The sequence below is a fragment of the Ictidomys tridecemlineatus genome, chromosome 5 (genome assembly GCF_052094955.1).
Source record: "Ictidomys tridecemlineatus isolate mIctTri1 chromosome 5, mIctTri1.hap1, whole genome shotgun sequence".
Lineage (NCBI taxonomy): Eukaryota > Metazoa > Chordata > Mammalia > Rodentia > Sciuridae > Ictidomys > Ictidomys tridecemlineatus.
In genome coordinates, this window is record NC_135481.1 from 32106067 (window position 1) to 32132763 (window position 26697).

Genomic DNA, 26697 nt, shown 5'->3' on the forward strand with positions numbered 1-26697 from the left:
TTCTTTAATTCATACAACATTTTAATTATTTACATCCTGAACTCCTTTTCTTTTGTTGTGCTGACCATGGATCCTAATATTGTAGTATCTTGGTTTGTTGGTGGCACTTTCTTCCCCCCTTTTTTTTAATGATGCTCGTGTGTCTTCCCATCTAGCACTGTAGATCCAAGTTTTTACCCTATAGGCTTATAGTGTTTCTGCAGGTTTCCAATATCTCTCCTTTAAGGGGAAGAACAATGTGAACAGATCTCAATACAAATGATATACAACCTTAAACCAAAGAGCTGCTATTAAGACATTAACAGTTTTGCCACAATATACAGAAACGGTACCTTCAATTATTAGCTACAGTATAAACAGTAGGTTTGCAAAAGGGTCTTCATTTTCTGTTGGTGGACAAAGAACCAGGGATGAGGTATAGGATGAGGTGTTGGGGTAGGAAGTGAGGATATAGAGTATTAGATCTTAGAAAGCATGAAAGAGGAATCTAAAGAAGTTGGTGAGTAGCAGAAGAGAGAGAAAGTGATTTGGGGGAGACAAGTAAGTGAGAAGACAGTAGAGTACAAAAGACAGACAAACGTAAATATTAGGAAAAGTAAAAAATGTAAAAATAGGAGATAAAAGAATATACAACACCACTATATATGCTATTTAGACATCCCAGTCCTTAGTAGCCTAATTCATGAAAAGTACTTCTTTCATAAATGTTGGGGATGTGAGGACCAGAGGAGAGAGAGAAAGAGAAATCCCAAGGAAGATACAAGGATTGTTTTTGTTGGAGATCAGTATCTTTCCAGCTTCCCTTCTCATCCAGTAGGTGAGGTTGTCTGTTGTTTGCTCCTATCTCCACCCTCAGGATGGTGAAGATTATTAGGGTGTGAGGATTGGTCTTGGGAATGTAGCTCCTGGAAATGGAGTATAGCACTTGCCAGTCATCGATGGGAGACTGTACCCCAAGGATCTCCTTTGGGGCCCACTTTTGTGATGTGGGTGCCTGGTCTTATCTCCTTATATTTCCTGTAGACCTCATAATTCCCGGTCTCTAATTTAGTCTCTAAACTGTGTCTCACCCACACCCTCCCTTTCTACTTCCCAATCAGGAACCTTTTTCTCCAGAGGTCTTGTGGGATGTGCTCAGGGAGCTGTGCACCTGTCTCAGAGAGCTGTTTTACATTGGGCAGTTCAGGACCTGGTTTTGCAGGCTTCAGACTGGCTGCATAGCCACAGGCACTGTGCCAGGTTATCGGGCTGCTGGGAAGAGGGTGCAGTTGGGGACTTTTGGTACCTTGATTATGTTTCTAAACCTCAGCCAGTGTTCCAAGCTGGGAGTTGCCCCAACTAGAGATGGCAACAAAGGTGTCCCAAGATGGAGGTGACTGCTTTCAGTGATGGGGTATCAGATGAGGTGGGGCTGAATGGTGGTGTTGAGTGGTGTGTTCAGAGATGCAGCTCTGTGGTGTGCAGTATTGTGGCTAGCGGCCGGCTTTCATCAGACCCAGTGCAATGTCCCCAGGTGCAGGCTACCACATGTGAACTGTGGCAGTGGTTGCAGTGCCCCAAGATGAAGGAGACTGGAGGAGCCCATGTTGGTAGACATGGGTCCACACAGGTGTTACAGTCAGGATTCCTGCGCGGGTTGGTGGGCAGAAGTTCTGCATGGGTGCTGACACCGGTGGTCCTACTTGGGTACCTGCAGGACCTGCATGGAGGAGTGGTCAGGAGTCCTGCATGGGAGCAGCTGTCAGGGGTTCTCTAATCATTCGCAGAGAAACGGTATTTTCACTACTTGAATCCCAGCTCTGGGAGTAACACAGAATGCAGCTTCCCTCTAGCACGCCATCTTGGATCTCCCCCTTGTTGTTAGTTTTTAATCATAATTATAAACTTAACTGTAATCCAAATAGAATAAGGAAAATGTGGGAAATTTTGTTATTCATTTTTGTTCATAATCATAAATTTAATCCAGCTAAAATATACTGCTTTTGACCTAATAATCATGCTTACCTGTTTTGTAAATGTCATAGTTTTATCATTTTCAAGGCCCTAGCTGACTTCCTTTTGGTCTTTTGCATGTTCTTCCAATAAGTGAAATTACTGGGAATTTTTAATTCATGTGGAGACTGCCCTCTTCTACATCTGCAAATGTCACCCTACATATAGTGATCCCTTAAATCCTAATCCACATAAGATTCCTCACTGCTCCCCAGATAAGCCCTGTGCTCTCCAGATAAGCCCTGTACTTTTTTTTTTTTTAATGTCTGTACCCTTATTCGTGGCTTTGTATGTTTAGCTAAGAATGCCCTATCTTTACCCCTCAAAATTGTATGGATATTAGGTGTCATCTTCCTTCATGAATTTCAGCAATTAGAGTTAATGTCTTATCTAAAATCCTTAATATGTTATACCTCTCAAGGGATTTAAGACATTGTGCCTGGAATTATAGCTGTCTTTTGTCTTTTTATAGCCACACAGAAAGTTCCTCAAAAGCAAAGTTGGTTTTCCAGTCTTTGTACTCTCTGTGATAACAAACAAGACACAAAATGAAGTGCATTTAACTTGTTTTGTTGTTGAGTTGATAAACTTGGGAAGAACTTTAAATATGTATCACAGTTAGTGGCTAGTGTTAGAATCAAGGAATTTTCTCAGACTTGTGTAGTTCTATGGTACCATTTGCGTACCATTCAGATTTTTTTTTTATCTGAAAAGAAGGGTAATAAAAAATGGACTAATTGGAATCTTCAGGGATTAATCAGAATCTCTGTTTCTTTCTAGAGCCTGTTTAATAAATTAGTAGAACTCACTGAGGAAGCCAGGAAAGCATATAAAGATATGGTTGCAGCAATGGAGCAAGAGCAAGCTGAAGAAGCCTTAAAAAATGTGAAAAAGGTACCACACCACATGGGGCATTCTCGGAACCCCTCTGCAGCAAGTGCCATTTCTTTCTGCAGTGTTATTTCTGAACCTATCTCTGAAGTAAATGAAAAGGAATATGGTAAGTTATTGCATACCATTTGAATGACTTAAACTTTAAAATAATTTAATTAATTAAAATAATTTTGTATGTAAATTTCCATTCTACCTTTTGTTCTTACCTTTATTTTTTTTAATCATCCAAACATTTCAATAACCTATAAATTTCTAAGTTTTCAATTCTGTATAGGACAATGGGACATAATGGGTTAAAACTCAGGAGAATTTTTGAAATAGGCATTCTATGAGACCCTGGAATTCAATCACAGTTCTAAAATCTTAAAATATCCAACGTGGATCTTAAAAGTAGAATGCACCATACATGTGACCTATTACTAAATAAATATTAGGAAGTTTTATTCTAATAATTTATACTCAGTTATTGAATTCTATATTTACTAAGTAAACTAAAGAACTGAATACTGCTGAGTCCAATCTTATAAAACCTAGACACATGACATTTACTTTGAATTAAATCTAATTGAGATAAAAAAGAAATACAGACCACAGTATTTGTGTTTAATGTTTAACATTATTTACTGCAGTCTGCATTTTAGTAGTCTCCTTGCCTTGTTTTATAATACTTTGAACTCTTTAACTTCTCTTCCTTGAACTAGTTTCTGATTCATGTGTCCTATCTTGCTGTTCTTTTTGTTTATTGTTTTTGGGGTTTTTTTAAAAGAATAACCTCCTCCTTCTTTTTGGCATCTTGTTCTTTTTCTTATGTTAATCTTATCTAAGAGTTTATCAAATAGTTTGTTATCACCTAAAATTTAATATATAGAAATCTGAGTCCCCTTTTCTTCCCACATTCCCTTCTGTGGCTTCTTGTCTGTGATTGTAGCTAAGTGTTTGATAAATCTTCAGGCCAGAGGCAATTAACAAGTTGTTTTTGGTCTTTAGGAATCCGTTGGTCATAGACAGATGTTACTTGCTAGAGGCAGCCATGGTTCTTTTGCTGAAGTGATAGCTAGTTAAAAATAAAATGAAGTAAATAAGTTCACTCCTCTCTCTGTATATATATTTAGTAAAAGGCCAAGTCTCAAAAGCACTCTGCAAGATATATCTATAAAGCAAAGGATTTGGGCTAATGACAGATAGATAAATAATCTCCATATGGGGATGTATAGGAAAAAAACAGCATGAAAAGAAACTCTCAAAGATTTAGTATCAGATTTAAACTGTTCAAAGATTGAAACTTGGTTTTTCACTCTCTGCCTAGGGGATTTAGGTATAATCAATTAATTTCTGAACCTCAGATTTCTCTTTGGGAAAAAAAATGTTTGAAGGAAATGTAAATATGCCATAAAATTTTAAGAAATTTAGTGCTTTTAAAGTTTTTTGCATAATTGAATATATCTATAAATATATTTGTAAACTTTTTCATTTTGAGTACCCACCCCCTGTACTTAGTATATGGCAACCATAGAGGAGTGAGGAGAGTTGATGTGTGGAGCAGCAAATAGAACAAATGCTTTTTGAACTATGTAAAAAATGCTGTGGGAGTTCAGGTTAGTAAATGCCTCTTGTGGAAAAGTCAGGAAAGATTCACAAAGAAACTGACATTTAAGGGTGGGTATCAAGGATAAGTAAGAGTCTGAGGGGTAAAAGAAAACATAATTTGAATAGAAAGAATATTGTATGCTAAAGCATAGCTTATGCAGTGACTTCAGGCAGCAGTGAGAATTCAGTGATACAAGATGACATGCATGGGTTGGGGTCAGGATAAAATGGTACTGGAAAGATAGATAAAGGTCTGTTTTAATCAACTTTTTTTGCTGCTGTGACTAAAGATCTAACCAGAACAGCTATAGAGAAGGAAAAGTTTTATTTGGGGGCTCACAGTTTCAGAGGTCTCAGTCCATAGCACCTGGCTTCATTCCTCAGTGCCTGAGGTGAGGCTAAACATTATGGCAAAAGAATGTGGCAGAAGGAAGTATTTCACATGATGATCAGCAAGCAGAGAGAGTTCCACTTACCAGGTACAAAATATATCCCCCCAAAACATGCCCCCAATGTCCACCTGTGCCAGCCACACCCTACCTGCCTTTAAGCTACACTTAGTTAATCCCACTAGGGGATTAATTCATTGCTTGGGTTAAGACTCTCATAACCCAATCATTTCTCCTCTAAACCTTTTGCATTGTCTCACACATAAGCTTTTGGGGGACACCTCACATACAGACCACACAGGATTGGATCATGAAGGGCTTGGCTATGCTAAGCTAAGGGGTTTGAATCCTGTACTAGGGTGATGGAAAGCCAGTTAGATAATGATATAGTCAATTCACAGAACCAGTTAGGAAGATATAAGGCATGAACTAAAGCAGTACTGATCAAATTTGGTAGTTTTTGAGCTAGAAGTGACAGGATGAATTCAGGGGAATGAAGATGTATCTTAAGGGAGAAAGAAGACAAAGATTACTCTGAGGTTTCTTCACCTTCAAGACTGTGAATGGTAATGTAATTAGCTGAGATTGAGAATCTAGGAGAAAATTTTGTTTTCATGAGGTAGAAGTGAGAATGGGAAGGATCTGTTCATAGGAAAGGCAGTTTTTTTCTTTATAAACCATGTACCTGACTCATAAATATGGTCTGTGTCAAAGTATAGTCAGTCTATGGGTGTTAATCAAATTGAATACATTAATATGAGTAGGTTTCTTATTTCACTACAACTTGATGAAAATATTATACTTATAAAATACAAGTCAGAGCTGGAGTGTAATTAAATATTTTTATTTAAAAGATAAAAATAGAGGGGTAGAAGAGCTGTGTTTCATTTACTGATACCTGGTACATTTTTTGTTCTATATTGATTTCCTGATATTAAAAATAATTTTAGATTATCACCACTGTATTATATAATAACATTTGGTACTTCAGAATCACTGTGTAAGCCAAGCTACACATACTATCAAACAGATTTTCACAGTATTAGGAATACATGGACTGATTCATTGCTTATATATGGAATTACGTTCCCCAAAATATCTTAGTAACTTGCTGACCAAATGTGATATAAACTCTTGAAATCAGAATATTTTTGCTGGATATTTTGGCTCTGCCATCTGTGAGTTGTGACTACTTGAGCTTAGTATAACCATAACCTGTCAACTGCCCCCTTCAAAAAGAAAAGAAAAAAAAGTGTAGATGATCCATTGATTTTCATGAATATATGGATTTTATATATGAATGTCATTGGTTTCTGTTGGTGTAAGAGCTTTTGCTTTAATTTTTAGTTTTTCAATCAATTTCTGAGGCCAACAAATTTCAGTATTTTTTTGTCACTCTTTTTGCATTTTTAAGTGCCATGATTTTGAAACAGTGTTTTAGCTTTTAAAAATCTGTTTGCTATTTGTAGAAACAAATTGGAGAAACATGGTGGAAACTTCAGATGGACTGGAAACATCAGAAAATGAAAAAGAGGTTTCCTGTAAGCACAGCACTTCTGAAAAACCTATTAAACTTCCACTTGACACAATTCATGTTAGTAAGCAGCCATCATTAGTGTCTGTAGGCAGTACTACCTCAGCTACAGATCCTGGGAAATCTACAGCAGGGGATAAAGAGGAAGTGAAGCCAGATGACCTGGAATGGGCCTCACAGCAGAGTACAGAGACTGGCTCTTTGGATGGCAGTTGCCGAGATCTTTTGAATTCCTCCATCACCAGCACCACTAGCACTCTTGTACCTGGCATGCTTGAAGAAGAGGATGATGAAGAGGAGGAAGAGGAGGAAGATTATACTCATGAACCTATATCAGTAGAAGTGCAGCTTAATAGTAGAATTGAGTCATGGGTCTCAGAGACCCAGAGAACTATGGAAACCCTTCAGCTTGGAAAAACCCTTAATGGTTCTGAGGAAGACAATGTAGAACTAGGTGGAGAAGAGGAAGCAGAAGCACCTGAGGTGCTGGAGCCAGGAATGGACAATGAAGCATGGACTCCTGACCAACAAGCCAATCCTGAGCAACAGAAGTCCAGTAACTGCAGCTCTATGAACAAAGAACAATCTGATTCTAATTCTGCACCCCAAAATATATAACTCAGGAAATGTCACCCATCTCCCAACCATGTAAGGGTTGCAGCCATCACCTTTTATGCTTCATCTCAACATTTAGCACTGTCCAATAGTTATATGTGTTTAATTCCCAACAAATATTTTTGTAGCTTTTATGTATTCGTTATGATCGATAGCTTAGCTTTTAATTAGCATCAAAGTGTCTTTCTAAGGACTGTGCAGAAAATTCAGATCTGTTTCACCTTATTTTATAATGAAAATAATAATTAAAAGAGAAGACCAAGTTTTAAAGAAAATAAATTTAAAATGCCTACTTAAGTTCATTTTGAAAGCTTAAGAGCAAGGTTCTAAGGATAAAAACAGCTTTCAGTGTTTGTTTCATGACTACAACTTCACTCTTAATTTGTCTGATTAAAAAGTTGGGGTTTTTTGTTGTTGTTGTTGTTTTAAAAAGAGCTAAAGATAGGCTCAGAAAGCTTAAAGGCTGAGGTTAATGAGTCCACAAAGTGTATACATTAAGAAATGGATGCAGCTTTTATTTGGCCCATAAATGCTTACTTCAGAAGTCACTGATCATTATAATCCATTAAAGTTGTGATGGGCTAAAACAGAGTCTCCAGAATTTAGCAATGACGCCACCAGGATAGATTAGAACTGGCTGGCCTCATTTGTAAAAAGTGATAAATGTCATTTATGATAATGAATAGTCACCCAAGATAGGACCTGTCAGGTTCTATCTTGAATTGCTTCTTACTTACCTCAGGAATGCTTTTGTACATAGTCTTATTTACATAAAGTTAGATTAATTTTGACAGGTGAATAACTGTAACTGATTGTATGACTGCAGCACTTACATGTAAGCTATCCTGAAAAAGTCTATTCTGATATGTTCTCTTGCATGCTTCTGGTTCAGGACACTCTTGATTTGAGATATGGATTTGATTGGGCATTCAAACTTGTCCTGAGTACAAAACCATTTCATCTTTTTTTAAATATACATTTCAAGCCTAGCCTTGAGAACCTTCCACATAGCGACCACCATAATTACTGAAAGGAAAGGGAATTTTGCACAGTTCATAACATGTATCCTGATAATCAAGGCTTAGAAGAGGAAGTTTTAGAAGAACAGAGAAAGTTGTTCTAATTGTGCTGAACCTATTAGATGACTTATATACAGATATATGCAGGTATTTTTTATTCACTATTATTTATCTCTGCCCTTCTCTAGGAGTGTGTGTACTTGCTTGGGAGAAGTTACACTTACTGAGCTTAATATTTTATTTACTAGTCAATCATCACCTGAACTTTAATGATATCTACAAGTTTATGTAATGGTAGGAGAATTACAAATTATTCATTTCTCTGTCTTCCCTCTACCACCTCCTCCATCTCCAACTGGCTAACATGCACATGCTCAATCAGCTTTCTACTTAAAAGCTCCCATAGATGCAAAACAGAGGAGGGAGTGTTATTTCCCTACCCTGATTGTATGGGGCAAGGTATTGCCTCACAGAGGTGGGAAAGAAGAGTTGGGCAGATTTTTTACTGAACTTATTGGGACTACTGTGCTAGTTTTGATGTTTTATAATGCTGGCACTTAATTACTGGAGAGATTAGATTCTTGGTTGATAATATAGTACTTGTGGCTTACGAAAGTTTAGGAGCGTTGCTATATAGAAAATGTCAGTCCGTCAGCTTTATTAGTGTGCTAAAAGGGGACATTATTATATGTCCTGTCTACACTGTTCTCCAGTATAGACTTCCTAGGCACTAATTATCCAATACTTAAAGGAACACAGCGTGTAAGGAATGAAGCCTCTGAAATAGTTATCATGGATTTATATGTGGCAGATCTTACTGTCTCTACACATTTGGAAGTGTTAGTTTGTTTAAAGAAATGATAGAGGATTTGAACTACTGACAATCTTAAAAGTGAATTGAAAAACTTTTCATACTTTTTATGATGTTAATTTCCTTTATTCCATGTCAGTGATTCAGATAACTCTTGATCTTGAGGTAATGGCTTTTCAAAGGTTTCTTATATTTTGTATCTCTTCTGAACAGGAATCACCATTTTAGATTTTTGACATTTGTATCAAAAGAGAAGTTGGGGAAATCTTCAGAATACCAGTAATTTAATTTTGCTATAGACTTCAGAAGTATTTGATTATGTTTGATAAATGCTCTCACGCATGCAGTACCTCTTCTGCCAGCAAAACCAAGGGACCATAGCCTTTTTTATATGAGACAGGTCACTTCTAGAGGACAACCCAAGATTTATTAAAGAAAATGCTACTATGTTGAGAGTATACTTAAGTATGTATTAATGATGTCTTTATAATTTGTTTCTTTAAATTTTGAAATTTGTGTATATTGAACTATAGGCTTTGGATGAGGTATGAGAATTAGGAAAGTTTTATTTTTGGAAATTGTGTGGTTCACTCTTTGGAGACCTAGAAAGAGATCTCTTGGTAAGAGTAAGGGTTCATTAGCACAAGAAATAAAAACATAGTGACTTTTTTTCTTAGTGTATAGTTGTTTTACTGGCAATACTTAATGTTAGATTTCTATTTCAGTATATAAGTATATGAATTACAGTATGAATTACACTCCCCAAATTAGATTTCTGCTTCAGTAGATTTGTTTGCTGTGAAGATTACTTCTCAAAAGACAAATGTTCATATTAGCTTAATTTTTTGGTTTAAATATGTTTGTAAATGATGTAATATATTTCTTTTGACTAAACATGGAAAAATAATGTGTGTTATATTGAAAAGTTTTTACAGGCTTTGACTGGAGGTCATTTTTGCAGAGATGGTATTTTATATGCTTCCAGTATTTGGAAAAGAATTAGTCAAAAGGAATTCACATAGTTTAAATATTGATAAATTAATATCCAAATAATGTACTTGTTTGATTTCTTAATAAGCTAGGGAAGGTGGGTGGGGTGGGAATTATAATGTGCAAATGAGTAATGATCTCTACATTAATTTTCAACTCTTTAACATAAAACTGCTAAACCGTAACACATTGTTACTTTAATATATGTATAAAAAAGTATTATTGTTTGTAAAGCTGCTGTTGGCTTCAAAAAAATAAAAAGAACTCATCATGTAAGTATTTTCTGTATGTTGTGCCAACAGGTTAGAACATTAATCTGCTAAAAATTTAATTAATTATCTTTTTTGATTTAAAAAATTTTTCTGTGAAGTAATTTATTTGTCTTCTTCCTCCCTTATCCTTTCAATCTTTATACACACCACAATATCAACCAAATTTTTTCTAATCTGAAACGGAAATCTAAATCTTAATGATAAAAATTTAAAATTTGTTGGCACATCACACCTTAAAAGTATTTGTATTATTTTATAATGTAATTTCCAAATATACCATATGAGTTTATAATTTAATGTCTTAATTATAATGCTCTAATAAAAACTAGCAACATTAGTTGAGTTATAATATGAAGAGATTTTCATCTTGCTTTTTTGCTGTATGAAGAATAATTGTTATCACATTGGGGGTAATAACAGCTTATTTTGCACTATGTAAATTCTAGTGGGGGTTCTTCTGTACTAATAAAATTATTATTGAAAAGTAGTCTTATCATTTCAGAATAGGTATTCACCCAACATGTAGAGTAGTGAAAAAATAAAAGCTTAGTTTGTAGAGTTGTTCAGTGCTCACCTGGCTTTGCCAAAGAATATTGTAAAATCTCTAGAAAGGTATTAAAAATCTCCATATGGGATGGTTGGTATGAGCTGTGGCAAGGGCTTAGGGCTGTAGCCAGAGACCATCCTATTGTTAGGAGGCTCCTGAAGAGTCATCATTTTTGTGAGTTCCTCTGTGCCAGACGTGTTCTAAGCCACTTCCCAAAAGTAACACATTTAGAGATGCCATTACTACTACTCACTTTTCAGAAGATGAAACAGTCATGGAAATACTGATTTGTCCAGGATCCCATAGATGGTCAGTAGCAGAATTCAGTTCCATTCCAGAGTGCTTGATTTTAATCACTGCTTTCTTGGGTCTCTGCACAAAGTGCTGAGGCTATACAAACTGAGCATACCTTCACTACCTTTAGGCATCTACTCAGTGTGAAACTTGAGGAATGAACTGATTGCTTTAGGGGCTGGATTATTAAGCCTTACCTGATCACTTTCCCTAGAGTAGTCACTGTCACAATGAAAGGCAGGGAATCTGAAAGACTGGACTCTTCTCTATTCAGAAACAGTAAGATACTTAAACTTTATTTCTTTTATGAAAATTTTGGTGATCACAAAGGAGGGGTACATCATCAGTTGTATCAGAAATTTCCTTTCTTTCATTTTTAGTTATACATGAATGTATTTTGACATGCCATATATATATGGAGTATAACTTCCCATTCTTGTGGTTGTACATGATATGGAGTTACATTAATCAGGTATTCATATATGTCTAATTCATTCTACTGTCTTTCCTATTCCCATCCTCCCTCTGTTCCTCCTATCTCCCCCTGTCCTATCCAATGAACTGCCCCCCACCTATTGTGAGTCAACATCTGCATATCAGAGAGAGAACATCCAGCCTTGGTTTGGGGGGGATTGGCTTATTTCACTTAGTATGATAGCTTCCAGTTCCATCTATTTACCACCAAATGCCATGATTTCATTCTTTATGGCTGAGTAATATTCCATTGTGTATATGTACCACATTGTCTTTATCCATTCATCTATTGAAGGGCATGTAGGTTGGTTTCATAGTTTAGCTATTGTGAATTGAGCTGCTATGAACATTGATGTGGCCACATTACTATAGTATGCTGATTTTAAGTCCTTTGGGTATATGCCGAGGAGTGGGCTAACTGGGTCAAATGGTGGTTCCATTCCAGGTTTTCTGAAAAATCTCCATAATGCTTTCCAAAGTGTTTATACCAATTTGCAGTCCCACCAGCAATGTATGAATGTACCTTTTTCCTCACATCCTCGCTAACATTTATTGTTACTTGAATCCTTGACAGTTGCCATTCTGACTGGAGTGAGATGAAATCTCAGTGTAGTTTTAATTTGCAAGAAATTTCCTTCTTAATCAGTGCACTACTCCCTGTGTTTTCTTTTTTCCCCTGATTATGATTGGTTTTTCTCCTGACTGACCAGAAGAGGGTGTGCATGGTACCTGAAAACAATCAAAAGCTACCATATAACATTAATTTTTTAATATGGAGAAAGGAAGTATCCTGAACTATAGGTCTTGCCATGAAAGGTGCTTAGTTCTAAATTTATGCTCAGAGCTCAGGGAACATGTCCACAGCGTATCTTTTTAGAAGCTTTCTAAAACTAACACTATCAAAAGCCATTTAGAGTAGTCAAGTTGTATGACATTTCTAAATTAGCAATTCAATCAGTTGTTTTGGCTCAATTTGAGTTCTGATGTTAACGACACCAGGCTTATCCCATAATAGGCATCAGTGGCAGCCTGTGGATTGCTGATCCAAGGCATACTCCCCTAGAAGTATACTCTTAAGCAGAAGGTTTGGAGAACTCGGAGATGGTTCAGTTGGGGATGCAGTCTCAGTCCCCACCCTACTCTTTCTATCTTGACACTTGGAGTAATTATGTGTTAACCCTGGGGCAAGAAAATAAATGTTTACTCTTGCAGAAATGAGTTGGGTAATTCTGTGACTATAACCAGTCTGTGACTCTACAAGTTTCTAGTCTGGAAACAGAGGACTGGACCAGGTAAGAATGAACTGCATAAAAGTTGGAGATCATAGCAAGTGTGTTTTATAACACTGCCCAGAGCCAAAGAGAATGGCATTGCAACTCGGCAAGCTGTGCTCCTGGAGTCCTATATAGTATAGGCTTCTATGGAAGGAAAGGCTGCTTTGTCTCCTTGGAAGCTTCAAGAACGGCCATAGCCTTGAATGACACAGAGGGGAAAGGTAATAACCACAGCCTTGCCTTGTGGGATTCTTGATCTGAGGCAGTCTCTGTGGCACCCTTATCTACCAGGGACAGAGTGGTGTCAGTGAACCCACTACTTACTTATCATGAAGATTCTTTAGGTTATTGTTTCTCTGTTTTCTCTTTGCTTACTTGAATTGGAGAATTTAACTGTTTGTAAACCCTCAACTTGAGAAAGGGATAATGAAGTTGAAATTTAAGGAGTTAATTTTGTTTGTTCACTGTGGATAAAAAGAAATGAGAAAGGTTTGAAAACATAGGAGAAATGTCAGAGGTAATTCTCTTTGTCATTATTCTTTTTCCTAGCTTCCCCTTTTAAAGCCAGTATGGCCCACAAAGTCAAAAATATTTACTCTTTGGCCTTGTACAGAAAAAAATGGTGAACCACTGAAGTTGTGATGATGTCCACAACAATTTACACTCATGTGATTTTTCCCCTTCAGTTCTTTTGTTTCTAGAGACGATACATCTGTTGTGAATTTACGTATTTTAAATCACATTTAGCTCTGCCAGCTGGTAGGTGTGTGGACACGTGGGAGGAGTGCCATCAGAAGCAGGCCTGGATGCTGTGATTGTACCGAGACTTGGGAAGCCCGAGTTCTCATTTCTCCATTCTTGTGTTAGCTTGAATATGAACAAAACACCTGACAAAAACAACTTAGAGAAGGAAAAGTTTTATTTTGGTTCCGTTTCAAGAGGTTCAATCCATGGTTAGCCAAACCCATTGCTCTGGGCCTGAGGCAAAGCAAAACATTATGGCAGCAGGGAATGATGAGAAAAGCTGCTCAGATGATGGCAGCCAGGAAGCAGAGAGAAAGGGGAAGGAGCTACAGCAAAGATGGAACTCTCCCAGAGCACAGCCCCAGTGACCCATCTCCTCCAGCCATACCCACAGGCCTATGATTAGTCCATTCAAACTAGGATGGACTGATTAGGTTACAGCTCTCTATCCAATCTCCCACCTCTGAATATTCCTGCATTAATGAAGAAGACTTAGGGGGACATCTCATATCCAAACCATAACAATTCTCTACTCAGTCTAACATTAAGCAAGTCTTTTGAATCTCTGGTTCTTGATTTCCTCATCAACAAGAAACATACAAAAAATTGGCTTTTCCTTAGAGAAACACACCATTCTTTGGCCATGGGTGCTTATGAATTGGACCAGAGCTGGGCACTTCCCTAAGGCTGCCAGCACATTCAAGGTGAACTCAGTACCCAGCTCATGGTAATTAAGCCTATGACCCTAGTTCCCTCAAAAATTTGAACTGGAAGCCACTGAAAGCAGAATGATTCGTTTGCACAGAAAGCAGTCTCTGAGAAACAATCCAACCATGGATTGAGCCTCGGAAACTGTGAGCCAAAATAAAACTCTGAGGAACAGTCTCTGTTCAAAGAGCTTTTTATGTTCTTGGATCCATGGGTACCTGGATTTTAAGAGAGAAATCTCTATAGTCCTTGGTGGCCGTGAGGAGGCAAAGTCTCCATCCCCTAGTGTTGAGCAGGTTTCCTTACTGTCAGACATTTTAGAACTTCCAACATTCTAATGTACTTTTTTTCCTAATGCATTTTAACTTTCCACAAAGGGGTTTATTATACGTCGTTTTCCATGTCTTTGTAACTATTAAGCTGAATTCTACAGCAATGGTTTTGTATTTTTAGTTCATTCCCATGCCTTTGATCAACACTTCTCTAAATTGTGTAGAGCTTTTTGTGTTCTTGGATTATTTAGTTACTAAGAGCAGTTAAGAGGAACCAGCCAAACAAAAATGGAAGACAACCCTTTTTTATTCCAGCACTGACTTCACAAACTTCTCTGTCTGACTTCAACACATTGCCAAAGAAAACTAGTGGTAGAAATGGTACCAGAAGCCAGGCTTAAACCCTTATCCTGAACAATTTAGCAAATTGCTACTATTTGTTAAGTAGCCAAAAGCTACAAATATTATTTCTTCCCATAAACTAGAAGCTGTCTCCCTTCCTCCTTCCCATGGCCACTCTTCACCTAGCCTAACCCTCTACCCGACAATGAGAATGAGTCCTATATATGACTTTTCCATCTGCTCCTTAGCTAGGGCAAGATACTTTAATCTTCATAGATTAATATTATGTTAACAACCTGCTTATTTGGTTTCCTCAGCAACCAGAACACAATATTTAAACTGATGGCATCTCTGGCTCAGAATAGAAAGTGAATAAGCTTGATTGTGTGTGTCTGGTCTGCTCAAGGCTGCTTTATCTCTTCAAAGACTTCCTCACCTGATTATTCATGGCAGCAAACTACTAAAGGGACTACAACCTGGAATACAATCTTGGCAAAACCTGTGGACCTGCATCCAAAGCCAACTTCATCCTTGCCAGTTACACTGGTCCTTATTTTCAAGCCATGGGAATACTGATCTAATTGTCTCTTTTAATTCCAGTATTTAGGAAAAATTTTCCACATCTTTCTAACTTTTGCAAAAATTTGGGTAAATTACCGCCAGTTTTCATGAAATCTGAGCAAGAATCTAGATGATGGAGCTGCCTGGGCATTTAGAAAAAAAGCTTTTCAGGGAAATTACTATTAAGGAAATATTAAGTAGGAATCTGTTATTTTGTCTGTTTAGTTTGTCCCTTACACACACACACACACACACACACACACACAAACATTTTTTTAATTTCTTTTTTGTAGTTAAGATGGACAGAATGCCTTTATTTTATTTGTTCATTTTTATGGGATCAAACCCAGCACCTCACACATGCTAGGCAAGTGCTCTGCCACTGAGCTACAGCCCCAATCCAGCTACAGCCCCAGCCCTGGAAACATTTTTACTGTTTCCATAACTGGAGAAGCTGCGGCTGTCATCTTCTGGGTTGAGACGATGGATAGGGCTGAACGTCTTACAATGTGCAAGACAGTGTCACCCTCCCCAACAACGAAGAATCATTTGTCTTGAAAGGTCTACAGTGCAAAGGTTGAGGCACCCTGCACTGACTCAATGCCAGGGTACTGCATTAGACCTGTACAGATTCAGGACCCCAAATAGGTGGCCATGTGTTCTTATGGTGTTATCAAACGCTCTTGTGTTGTTTCTGGTGCAAGCTTAGACATTCTCTAAAATTCCACAGTGGGTTTAGCCAGACACATCCAGATCTTCTGGATAACACAGCCCCCCTCCACACACACACACACACACGCTTCCTGGGGAAGAGAATGAGGAGAGCTTGACCCGGAGCTTCTGCTCACTTGCCGGTGCATCCTCTCACGTCTCCCATCTATTTTCTCCCATCACATGGGAAGGCGGGTAAAGAAAAAAAGGGCAGGGAGGCACCTTGGCAAGGCTCCCAAGGGAATGCTCCAAGAAAAGCGCCAGTCAAGTGCTAGGAGGAGGCCTGAGAAATGAGCTGGTCTGGCCTTGACCACACAATCTAATCAAGCAAGAGTGGTAAGGACTGTATTCTATAAGATCATAACAGAATCCAGCCATTTCCCTGGTAAGCAGAATCCCTGGGGCACACTCCAGTCCCTTCTCAGGGAGAGTCACTGGACTGAGACTTGGAAAGGCCTGAGCAACTCTGACATTTCAGGAGAAAGAATAGAACACAGAGCCCTGCCTATTAAGGATTAGCTCTCTTAAAGACATCAACATCCTGCTCTGCCCAGGAGGGAAGGGCTCCTGGTACACTGGGACTTAGTTTTAAAACTAGTTTTAAAAGACAGCTCTAGGTTATCTGGGAAGAATTGGACACCCTACTGTTCAAAGACATGGGAGACTTGCTAATCACAACATGAGGACCCTCTATCTCATTTTAATCAAATTCACGTTGGTTGGTGCTGATGATGAGTCCATGGTAGAAAGAGGTGCCCCGGCAGAAACAAAACAAACTCACATATGGCTGTGTCCTAAGACTTAGGAAGCCATCGCTTGGAATGTGAAATGTTTTCTCAGAGAAATCATATAAAAATGTTCAGCATAGGCTAGGGATGTAGCTGAGTGGTAGAGTACTTGCCCAGCATACATGAGGCCCTGGGCTCAATTCCACTTCTTATACTTCTAAACCTGGCAATCCTTCAATACAGCTCATATTGCAGTTGAAATGATAGGGAAAATTTCTACAACTTTAGGAAATAATGCTATTGGAAAAGTCATGTTTCAATTTCATAGATTGAAACTGCTATTGTGGGTTCCTTTGCTTCTAGGAGAAAATGTGTAACTCAGGACTGCAGTCCCACATTGAAATCTCCTGGCCTCTCCTACAAATGTGCAGAACTTGATCACATACACACTGCATGCACACTGTCTCCTCCTCAGACTCCCACCCCAATGGGGCAGTGTGCCAATCAAGACTTCCAGGTGAGGCACAGCTCATCTGCACTTTCCCCTGCTGGTTGCTGACCTCTTTGGACACACACTCACCTGTCAATGGCCTCCAGACACTGATGACAGGGATAAGGAAACAGCACCCTCTCCCTGTCCAGTAGACACAGGGCAGGCAGCATGTGGGTAGGACCAACGAGAGCTGTGCCCAAGGCAGGGTTCCCAGGATATAGAAATTTTGGTATGAAAAGAACCACAAAGATAATGCTCTCAAATTCCATCTATTTTCCTCCTGCAACCTGGAATCTCCAACTGAGCATCGATAGCAGTACCAACCACCACCAAACTTCTCCCATTCTCATCAGACTTCCCTCCACTAGTGGGAGAGAGGGGCTTCACTTCTGGCTATCTTCTGATCTCTGTAAATGTTCTTAAGTCCTCAGAGGAGTAAGATCACCCCACGTAGGTACATGATGGTGATGGAAACAGAGATCTGCTTCATTGAAAGATTTAATACTGATGCTTCACCCTGCTCTGTGCACAGATGTCCAGGTAAGTAGTCAAACCTTACTTCTAATCTAGAAATGTCAATTATCTCCCTCAAGACCATTTTAGGTTCTCAGAGGACATGGATAGAGCTAAACTTAATGATACAACTAGGATCTAGTGATGTATCTTACATATAGGGTTGTTTGAAACCCTCTAAGCATTTGTTCACAATGCTTTCCCACAGATGATCTCATTTAACCATGTGAGAAGGTAGGGCAGCTGGTATTCTTATACCTATTTTATAGATGAAGGAATTGAAAGTAAATTTGCCTTTCTTCAAATTCTTCCACTAGCAGAGAAAAGATCACAACCTCAGTCTCTTGGATCTTTCCACTGAAAATATAGGTCATTTGACCCTCACTGTGATTATATTTGGGGATAGGGCCTTTAACAAGGTAATTAAAGTTAAATAAGGTAACAAGGTTTATCCAACAGGACTGGTGTCCGGATAACAAGAGAGGGAAAAGCAGACATCTCACCCTCTGAGTATACATACAGGAAAGGTCATTGTGAGGACACAGTAAGGAGGTGGCTGTCCACAATCAAGGGAGGAAGGGCTCACCAAGAACCATGCTTGACACCCTTGACACCCTGATCTTGAACTTGTGGCTTGCAGAAATGTAAGAAAATTATTTTTTTTTGTTATAAGCCACCCAATCTATGTTTTTTTTTTTTTAAAGGCACTCTGAGCAGTAACTAGCTGTATGTGTTCCAATGACCTCTACTTTCAGGCAATGAGCCTAGGTGAATTACACAAGCCATAATCTCCAGCATTCTTCTGATTTACAGGTATATTGCAAGATATTTACAGAGATATTGCAAATTTGGTTTCAGACCACTACAATACAGAAAATATTGCAATAAAGCAAGTCACACAAAATGTTTGGTTTTACAGTGCATATGAAGTTATATTAAACCTATACTATAGTCTATTAAGTGTTCAATGGCATTATGTCTTTAAAAAAAGTATGTACCTTAATTTAAAAATATTTAATTGCTAAAAAATGCTAATGATCATCTGAACCTCCAGGAGTTTTAGTCACAAAAAGCTGGTAGAGGGTCTTGCCTCTATGTTGATGGCTGCTGATTGATTGGACTGGTGACTGCTGAAGGGTGGGATACCTGTAGTAATTTCCCAAAATAAGACAATGAAGTTTGTTACATAGTTGACTCTTCCTTTCACAAAAGGCTTCTCTCTAGTATATGATGTTGTTTGACAGCATTTTACCCTCTGCAGAACTTCTTTCCAGATCCTCTCAAACCCTGCTGCTGTTTTCCAACAAAGTTTACATCATATTCTAAATATTTTTAGTAGTATTGTCATGACAACAATGTTCAGAGCATCTTCCCCAGGAGTAGATTTCATCTCATGAAGCTATTATGTTTGCTTATACTTAAGAAGCAACTATTCATCCATTAAAGATTTACCACAAGATTGCAGCATTCCAGTCACATCTTCAGGCTCAATTTCTAATTCTAGTTCTCTTGCTATTTCTACCGCATTCTGCAGTTATGTCTCCACTGAAGTCTTGAACCCCTCAAAGTCATCCATGAGGATTAGAATCAACTTCTTCCAGACTCTTGTGAATGCTGATATTTTGAACTTTTCTGATGAATCATAATTTTTAAAAATATTTATTTATTTTGGTGCTGGGAATTCAACTCAGGGCTTTGTGCATGCTAGGCAAGAATTCTACCGCTGAGCCACATCCCTAGCCCTTTTTACTTCTGATTTTTAGATAGGGTCTTCCTAAGTTGCTTAGGGCCTTGTTAAGTTGCTGAGGCTGGCTTTGGACCTGCAATCCTCCTGGCTCAGCCTCCTAAACCCTGGGATTAAGGGTGCACACCACCACACCCAGTTCTATGAACATTCTTGAGGACATCTAGAATGGTGAATTCTTTCTGGAAGATTTTCTTACTTTGCCAGATCCAGAAGAATCACTATCTGTGCTTTAGAAAAATGTATACATTAGCCAGCTTTTTATCACTATAATGAATTAGTTACTTATGAAGTAAAGAGAGGTTTAGTTTTGCTCACAGTTCTGGAGGTTCAAGTCCAAGATTGGGTGGCTCCATTGTTTTCGGCTTCTGGTAATAGTGGCACATCTGGTAGGAGCATACAGCTAAGCAAACCATTCACTTTTCCAATCATTGGGGAGAACAGAGATCCCTCTTGAGGGCATGCCCCAATGACTTAATGGCCTTCCACTAGGCCCCACCTCTTAAAGATCCACAACCTCTCCCAATTCATTGGGGACCCAGTCTTTATATGTTGATCTTTGGGGACACTCATCTAAACATTGCATTGTATTTCTTAAACAATGAGACTTTAAAGTTGAAATTACTCCTTTATCTGTGAGCTACAGAATGGACATCGTGTTACAAGGTATGAAAACAACATTAATCTCATTGCACATCTCCGTAGAGCTCTTGGTTGACCAAGTGCGTTGTCAATGAGCAGTAATATTTTGAAAGGAATCTTTCTCTTTTTTTTTTCTTTTCTGAGCAGTACACTGCCACATAGTAAACCATGTTGTAAGCAGATGTGCTGTCATCTAGACTGCAATGTACCATTTACAGGCAGAGTAGATTTAGTAAAATTCTCAAGGGTCCTAGGATTTTGGGAAAGGTAAATGAGCATTGGCTTCAACTTAAAGTCACCAGCTGCATTAGCCCTTAATAAGAGAGTTGGCCTGGGCTGGGGTTGTGGCTCAGTGGCAGAGTGCTTACCTTGCACATGTGAGGCACCGGGTTCCATCCTCAGCACCACATAAAAACAAATGAACAAAATAAAAATATTGTGTCCATATATAACTAAAAAAAATATTTAAAAATGAAAGAGAGTTGACTTGTCCTTTGAAACCTTGAAGCCACGTGTTGACTTCTCCTTTCTAGCTATGAAAGTCCTAGATATCATCTTCTCTCAGTAGAAGCTGTCATATCTGTATTGAAAATCTGTTCAGTGCAGCCTACTTTCATCAATTATCTTAGCTAGATCTTCTAGATAAGTTCCTGCAGCTTCTACATCAATACTTGCTGCTTCACCTGACACTTTTACATTATGGAGCTTCTTTTGGCAAACCTCAGGAACCAAACTTCTGCTAGCTGCACACTTTTCCTAGGCAGCTTCCTCACCTCTCAGCCTTCACAGTATTGAAGACAGTTAGAGCCCTGGATTAAGCTTTACCCTAAGGGAACGGTACAGCTAATCTGGTCTTCTATCCACAGTATAGCATCACTAAGGCTGTTTTACTTTTGTATCATTGGGCTGTTCAGTGGAGTAGCACCTTTAGTTTCCAAGAAATTTCCCTCTGCATTCATAGCCTGGCTAATCACAGAGGCCTGGCTTTCAGCTTGTCTTGGCTTTTGACATGCTTCTTCACTAAGGCATTTTGATTTCTAGTTTTTGATTTAAAGTGAAAGATATGGGCCTCTTCCTTTCATTTCAACACTTAGAGATCATGGTAGGGGTACTAACTGGCCTAATTTCAATATTGTTGTATCTCAGGGAATAGGGAGGACTCGGAGAGGGAGAGAGACAGTACTGACTGGTTGGTACAGTCAGAAAACACATATTTACCCGTGTGAAGTTCTCTGTCTTATATGGACACAGTTCATAGTACCCCAAAACAATTACAATAGTAACATCAAAGATCACAGATCACCCACCATTACAAATATAATAATAATATAAAAATATGAAACATTGAGAGAATTACCAAAATGTGACACAGAGACACAGTGAATATATATGCTGTTGGGAAAATGGCACCAGTAGACTTGCTGAGCACAGAGTTGCTGCAGGCTGGCCTTCAATTTGTAAAAAAAAAAGTAAAATGTTTGCAGAGGAAAGTGAAAGGAAGTAAAACGAGGTATGTTTGGAACTGTTTACACCCTTTTGCCTCCTTTATTACCGTCTTAGCTCAAATCCTTCACCCAGGATTACCTTAGCTGCCCTTATGTTTCTTATTGGCTTTTCAATGGCCCATTAAATATTATCGTCATAAAGGCTAGAGGTCTCTTACGTCTCTTTATAATTGCCCATGAGTTACTCAATGTTGGTGGCGCCAAGTATACAGGTGTGGAAATTTTTGGTTCAGTCTTGGCTCTGCCATCTTCTAGCAGTGGGCCTTGATGAAGTTACAGGACTGTCAGAGAATAAATTATTTAGTGCATGCAAAAAGAAAGTGCCAATTGTAAAGAGTTATCTAAGCAAGGAGCAGTGCTTAGTTAACTCTTTACAAGTGAGGGCCATGGTTGTTGCTGACACTGTCAAGTGAGTGGCTTGGAGGCAGGCCCACATTGAGCTGTGCACCAGTGTTTGGCCATCTTGAAGGAGCATTAGGAAAAGTAACTCCGTTTGCCATTACCACCAAGAAGAAAGAAAGAAAAAGTAATTCTGTGAAACTCACTCTGCTATTAAAGAAGGAGCATTGCTGATTGCATGTCCATGATATAGTGTTTATCTTCACAAAATCGTTCAAAATAAATTTCTAAAGAATAGCAATTTTGTTTTCACCTGTAAACTATGAATTATGAATATGATCATATTCCCTCTTTGTTGGGAGGGAATGCTTGGGAGATCAGAATTAAGTTGACAGTCTACTTCTAGCAAATTTACTTGTCCTTTGCCAAATACTTCATATACTATCACTACTGCTTTATCCTAATTTTCTTTTTTTTCCCTTTGCTTGGTTCTTAAATTCATTTATTTCATAAATTAATGGATGAATGCATTCTTGTCGTAAAAGAAGAAAAGAATCTAGGATTAAACAGAGCAAAACTTGAGAGCATTATTGTTTATTGTGGTACTCTATATTTGAATAAGTAGCCTCAAACTCATTTGGGACAATCTCAGGAAAAAAAATCAAATTTATAAAAGCATAAGTAAATGGCTTTAATCATAAGTAAAGCTAACTGCTGTGCTAGGAACATTCACACATGCTTTCTTTTTTGATTCTCACTGCAACTCTATAAGGCAGATATCATGCCCATTTAGAGATGAGGCAGTAGAATGAGACTAAGCTAGCTGTCCAAAGCCAAAGCTAGTAAGTGGCAAAGCTAGAATGACACTCTGGGGATTCAGACTGTTAGTTCAGGTTCTTGGCTTTTTGTTTGTTTGTGTTTTAGCTGTCTTGGTTGTCTATGAGAAAAAGCAGGATTACAAATCCCATGTGTGTGAATCACTCTTCATCACAGCTACTTTGCTGCAAGCCATTGGACTGACTTATCTTACTTTTCCTCTCTCTCTCTCTCTCTCTCTCTCTCTCTCTCTCTCTCTCTCTCTCTCTCTCTCTCTCTCTCTCCTCTCCCCAACAGAAGTATGGCCCAAGACAGCTGATCTTGTGCCAACTCCAGAAGATTCAGCAAAGGTCAAGTGTAAGGACGGTAGATTACTTCCCTCATTGACCTTCCCCTTCCCTGATGGCCAGTGGACTGCAGCTATAAGGCCAGGGCACAGCATAGCTACATTAGGGGAAGAGGCAAGGGCAGCACATGGGCAGCTGAAGGCTGGTTAGGGTCTAGTGGGAAGTAATCTGCACACCCCCTCTTCCCCCTTCCACTCCCCAACAGGGGCAGATTCTCACTGCTGTGTACCACAAGTGCGTGGGCCCCTTCTGGACAGACTGCAGTCATCTGTACTGGCTTCCCCCTTCCCCGGAGGACACGCCATTGACATACACTGACCGCTGTCCCAGCTAGCAGGCAAGCACATTTCTATTTTCACCCGAATTCCCAGCATCTTGGGGAAAAACTTGGCTTTTCCTACCCACCAGACCCCTGATAAGAGAGGAGAGCCTGCGGGCAGCTTCTGTAACCTTCCTTTGACTTAGACTCTGAAGACAAAGGTGAACTTGAGTGCTGCCGAGACACAGCTTCCCTTTATGCTTCCACCAGGCCCCGGGGCCGCCTTCTCTTCAGCACTGAGGACCTTTTGTCCTGGCGGGAGATCCACGGCCTGACTGCCCACACTGTTCAAGCGCGGTTTCAGCGCCCTCTCCCCCTCCCCCGTGAGTCGTTGTGCCTGGAGAAGGGCTTTGGAGTTTCTCGAACGCACACTGGCCCTTTTCTTCTCCGAGTGCCTGCAGCTTTGATGCTGTGCGCCTGGCAGCCTGGTGTTCCGCGGGTCTTTTTCGGGAAGGCCGAGGGAAAGTTCGGAGCAGGCGCTCTCCCGGTCAGCGCGTCCTCCCGGGCTTTACTGGACTGTAGCAGCCGCGGCCAGCATCTGCAGCCGGCGTGCGGAGGGGGCGCTGCGCGGGGCTGGGAGGAACTGCAGGAGCCAAGCCGGTCCGCAGCTGCGCCCTTTAGCTCCCAAACCTGCAGCCTCTCGCCTAGCCACGCTGCTTGTAGGGTCGTTCTAATTAGACGTCTAGGGATCGCTGAGAGGATATTTCAAAACATTTTCATCCAGATCTTATTGCAAAAATTTCAAACATTCAGAAAAGTTGAAAGAATGGTAGCGTGGTCACTAGAATCTGCATTTTGTATGAAAAGATTTAGCTGTCCTGTGTGTGTGTGTGTGTGTGTGTGTGTGTGTGTGTGTGTGTGTAGAAAGCTAATCCCCACCCCCCACCATTTATTAAGTTGTGGCACAATAATACTTTAGTGACTTGGAAAAAATGTAGTCTCTCTGATCCGTGAAAAAAATAGATAAAAAAACTGTATATACAATATTGTTATTTTTTATTTGAAAAAAAAAATTATTTATGCATGGTTGTGCCGGTGGGGGCAGGGGTGGAGACATCCTGATGTTTGTTTTTTGGTATGGAGGTTAGAACCCAGGGGCACTCAACCACTGAGCCATATTCCCAGCTCCTCCCCACTTGTGTTTTTTTTTTTTTTTTTTTTTTTTTTTTTTTAGATAGGATCTGGCCAAATTGCTGAGGCTGGGTTTCAACTTGTGATTCTCTTGCCTCAGCTTCCCAAGTCTCTGGGATTGCAGATGTGCACCACCAAGCCCAGTTCCTGATGTGGTTTTTGTTGCTAAAATGTTAGCAAGGATTATGTCTAAATTAGAGTATGGGCAAATTGAATTTTCATCTCTGGATTATTATTATTCTTTCTTTCAATGAGATACTGGTATGTAAAGTGAAGAAAGAGACTTGAAATGAATGGTCAACTCAAGAGGACAAATGGGCTTCCTGGGATTATTCCATCGGGTTTTACTTATCCAAGGGAAGTCCTGGGCTCTTCCAATCTGCCTGCAAACATGGCTCCATCTTTCTCCATTAGCAGCTCCACTGGCCCTACACAGGTTCCTGAAGCTGAGGACCTGAAAAATCCTTTTTCTTGTGCCTGCTCATCTCCAAAATGTGAATTTCTCTCTCTTACTATTAGACCCGGAGGATCCTTAGTCTCTGCTGGTTGTTGGGGAGTGGGGATGGGGTTGACCATGGGACTTTCCCCCACTGGAAGTAAGTAGAATGGAAGTCCTCTCCTAAAGTTCTCAGACTTAACCCAGATGCAGCACTTATCAGGCCCTGAATTCTCTCTCTGTGAGGCACTGTCCCTGTTAGTCTTCCAGGGGGAGCCTTCATTTTAATACAGGTTCTTCCAGAACATTTAGAACTGACAGGATATTTTTATCACCATACAACCAATGGCACTTTGAGAGAGCACAGTAACCATAGCTCATTTTGTGCAGCTCTTTTTTTTTAAAAATTTATTTAGAAAATTTTTCTTTTTAGTAATATGTAATGCTAGGATTCATTTTTATGCAGTTAAAAAAGCTTGAAATATAATTTGCTTCAGTCCAGTCCCCAGTACTTTCCCTTTTCCTCTCTTCCTCCCTCCCCTGTTCCCTTCCATCTACTGATCTTTGAGATTTTTTTGTTTATTTTTGTAGTGTCTTGTATATATACATGATGATGAGATTCACTGTGGTATATTTAGATATGTACACAGGAAATTTAGGTCAGATTCATTCCACTGTTCTTCCCTTATCCCTCCTCTTCAACCCCTTTCATCTTGTCCATGGATCTTCCTTCTATTGTAATAGCATTCCTTCTCTTTTCCCCTCCCCATCTTCCCTCTTATTTTTGACTAGCATTTGCATATCAAAGAAAACATTCAACCTTTGACTTTCTGAATCTGGCTTATTTCACTTAGTATGATGGTCTCTAGTTCCATCATTTACCAGCAAATGCCATAATTTCATTCTTCTTTGTGGTTGAGTAAAACTCCATTGTGTGTGTGTATATGTGACATTTTCTTTATACATTCATCTGTTGAAGAGCACCTAGGTTGGTTCCATATCTTGGCTATTGTGAATTGTGATGCTGTAAACATCATAAACATTGATGTGGATATATCCTATAGTATGCTGATTTTAGATCTTTTGGATATATTGAGGAATCTCCATACTGCTTTCCAGAGTGGTTGCATTAATTTGCAGTCCCACCAATAATATATGAATGTATCTTCCACCCTCATTCTTTGTTTTAATATATATATTGTTAGTTTCGATGGACACAGTACCTTTATTTTATTTATTAATTTTTACGTTGTGCTAAGGATCAAACCCAGAGCCTTATATGTGTGAGGCAAGTGCTCTGCCACTGAGCCACAGTCCCTGCCCTCCTCCCTCATTCTTGCCAACACTTATTATTTGTATTCTTGATAATTGCCATTCTGAAATCTCAATGTAGAGTTTTATTTTTTATTTTTTAAATTTTTTTAATATTTATTTTCTAGTTCTTGGCGGACACAACATCCTTGTTGGTATGTGGTGCTGAGGATCGAACCCGGGCCGCACGCATGCCAGGCGAGCGCGCTACCGCTTGAACCACATCTCCAGCCCCTCAATGTAGAGTTTTAATTTGCATTTCTCTAATTGCTAGAGATGTTGAATGTTTTTTCATTATTTATTGGCCATTTGTATTTATTTTTTGAAGAAGAGTCTGTTTAGT

The 26697-nt window shown here is 39.2% G+C and overlaps 1 protein-coding gene across 1 annotated transcript in view; it reads left to right on the top strand.

Annotated features, from left to right (window-relative positions):
• Secisbp2l (SECIS binding protein 2 like) overlaps window positions 1-10587 on the top strand; it is a 54447-nt gene extending 43860 nt beyond the window's left edge. The window contains exons 17-18 of the mRNA XM_005316543.3: window positions 2773-2992; window positions 6332-10587. Coding sequence (XP_005316600.1) covers window positions 2773-2992; window positions 6332-7014 — 903 coding nt within the window. The 3' untranslated portion in view covers window positions 7015-10587. The remainder of the gene's footprint in view (window positions 1-2772; window positions 2993-6331) is intronic.
• The last annotated feature ends 16110 nt before the right edge of the window (window positions 10588-26697 follow it).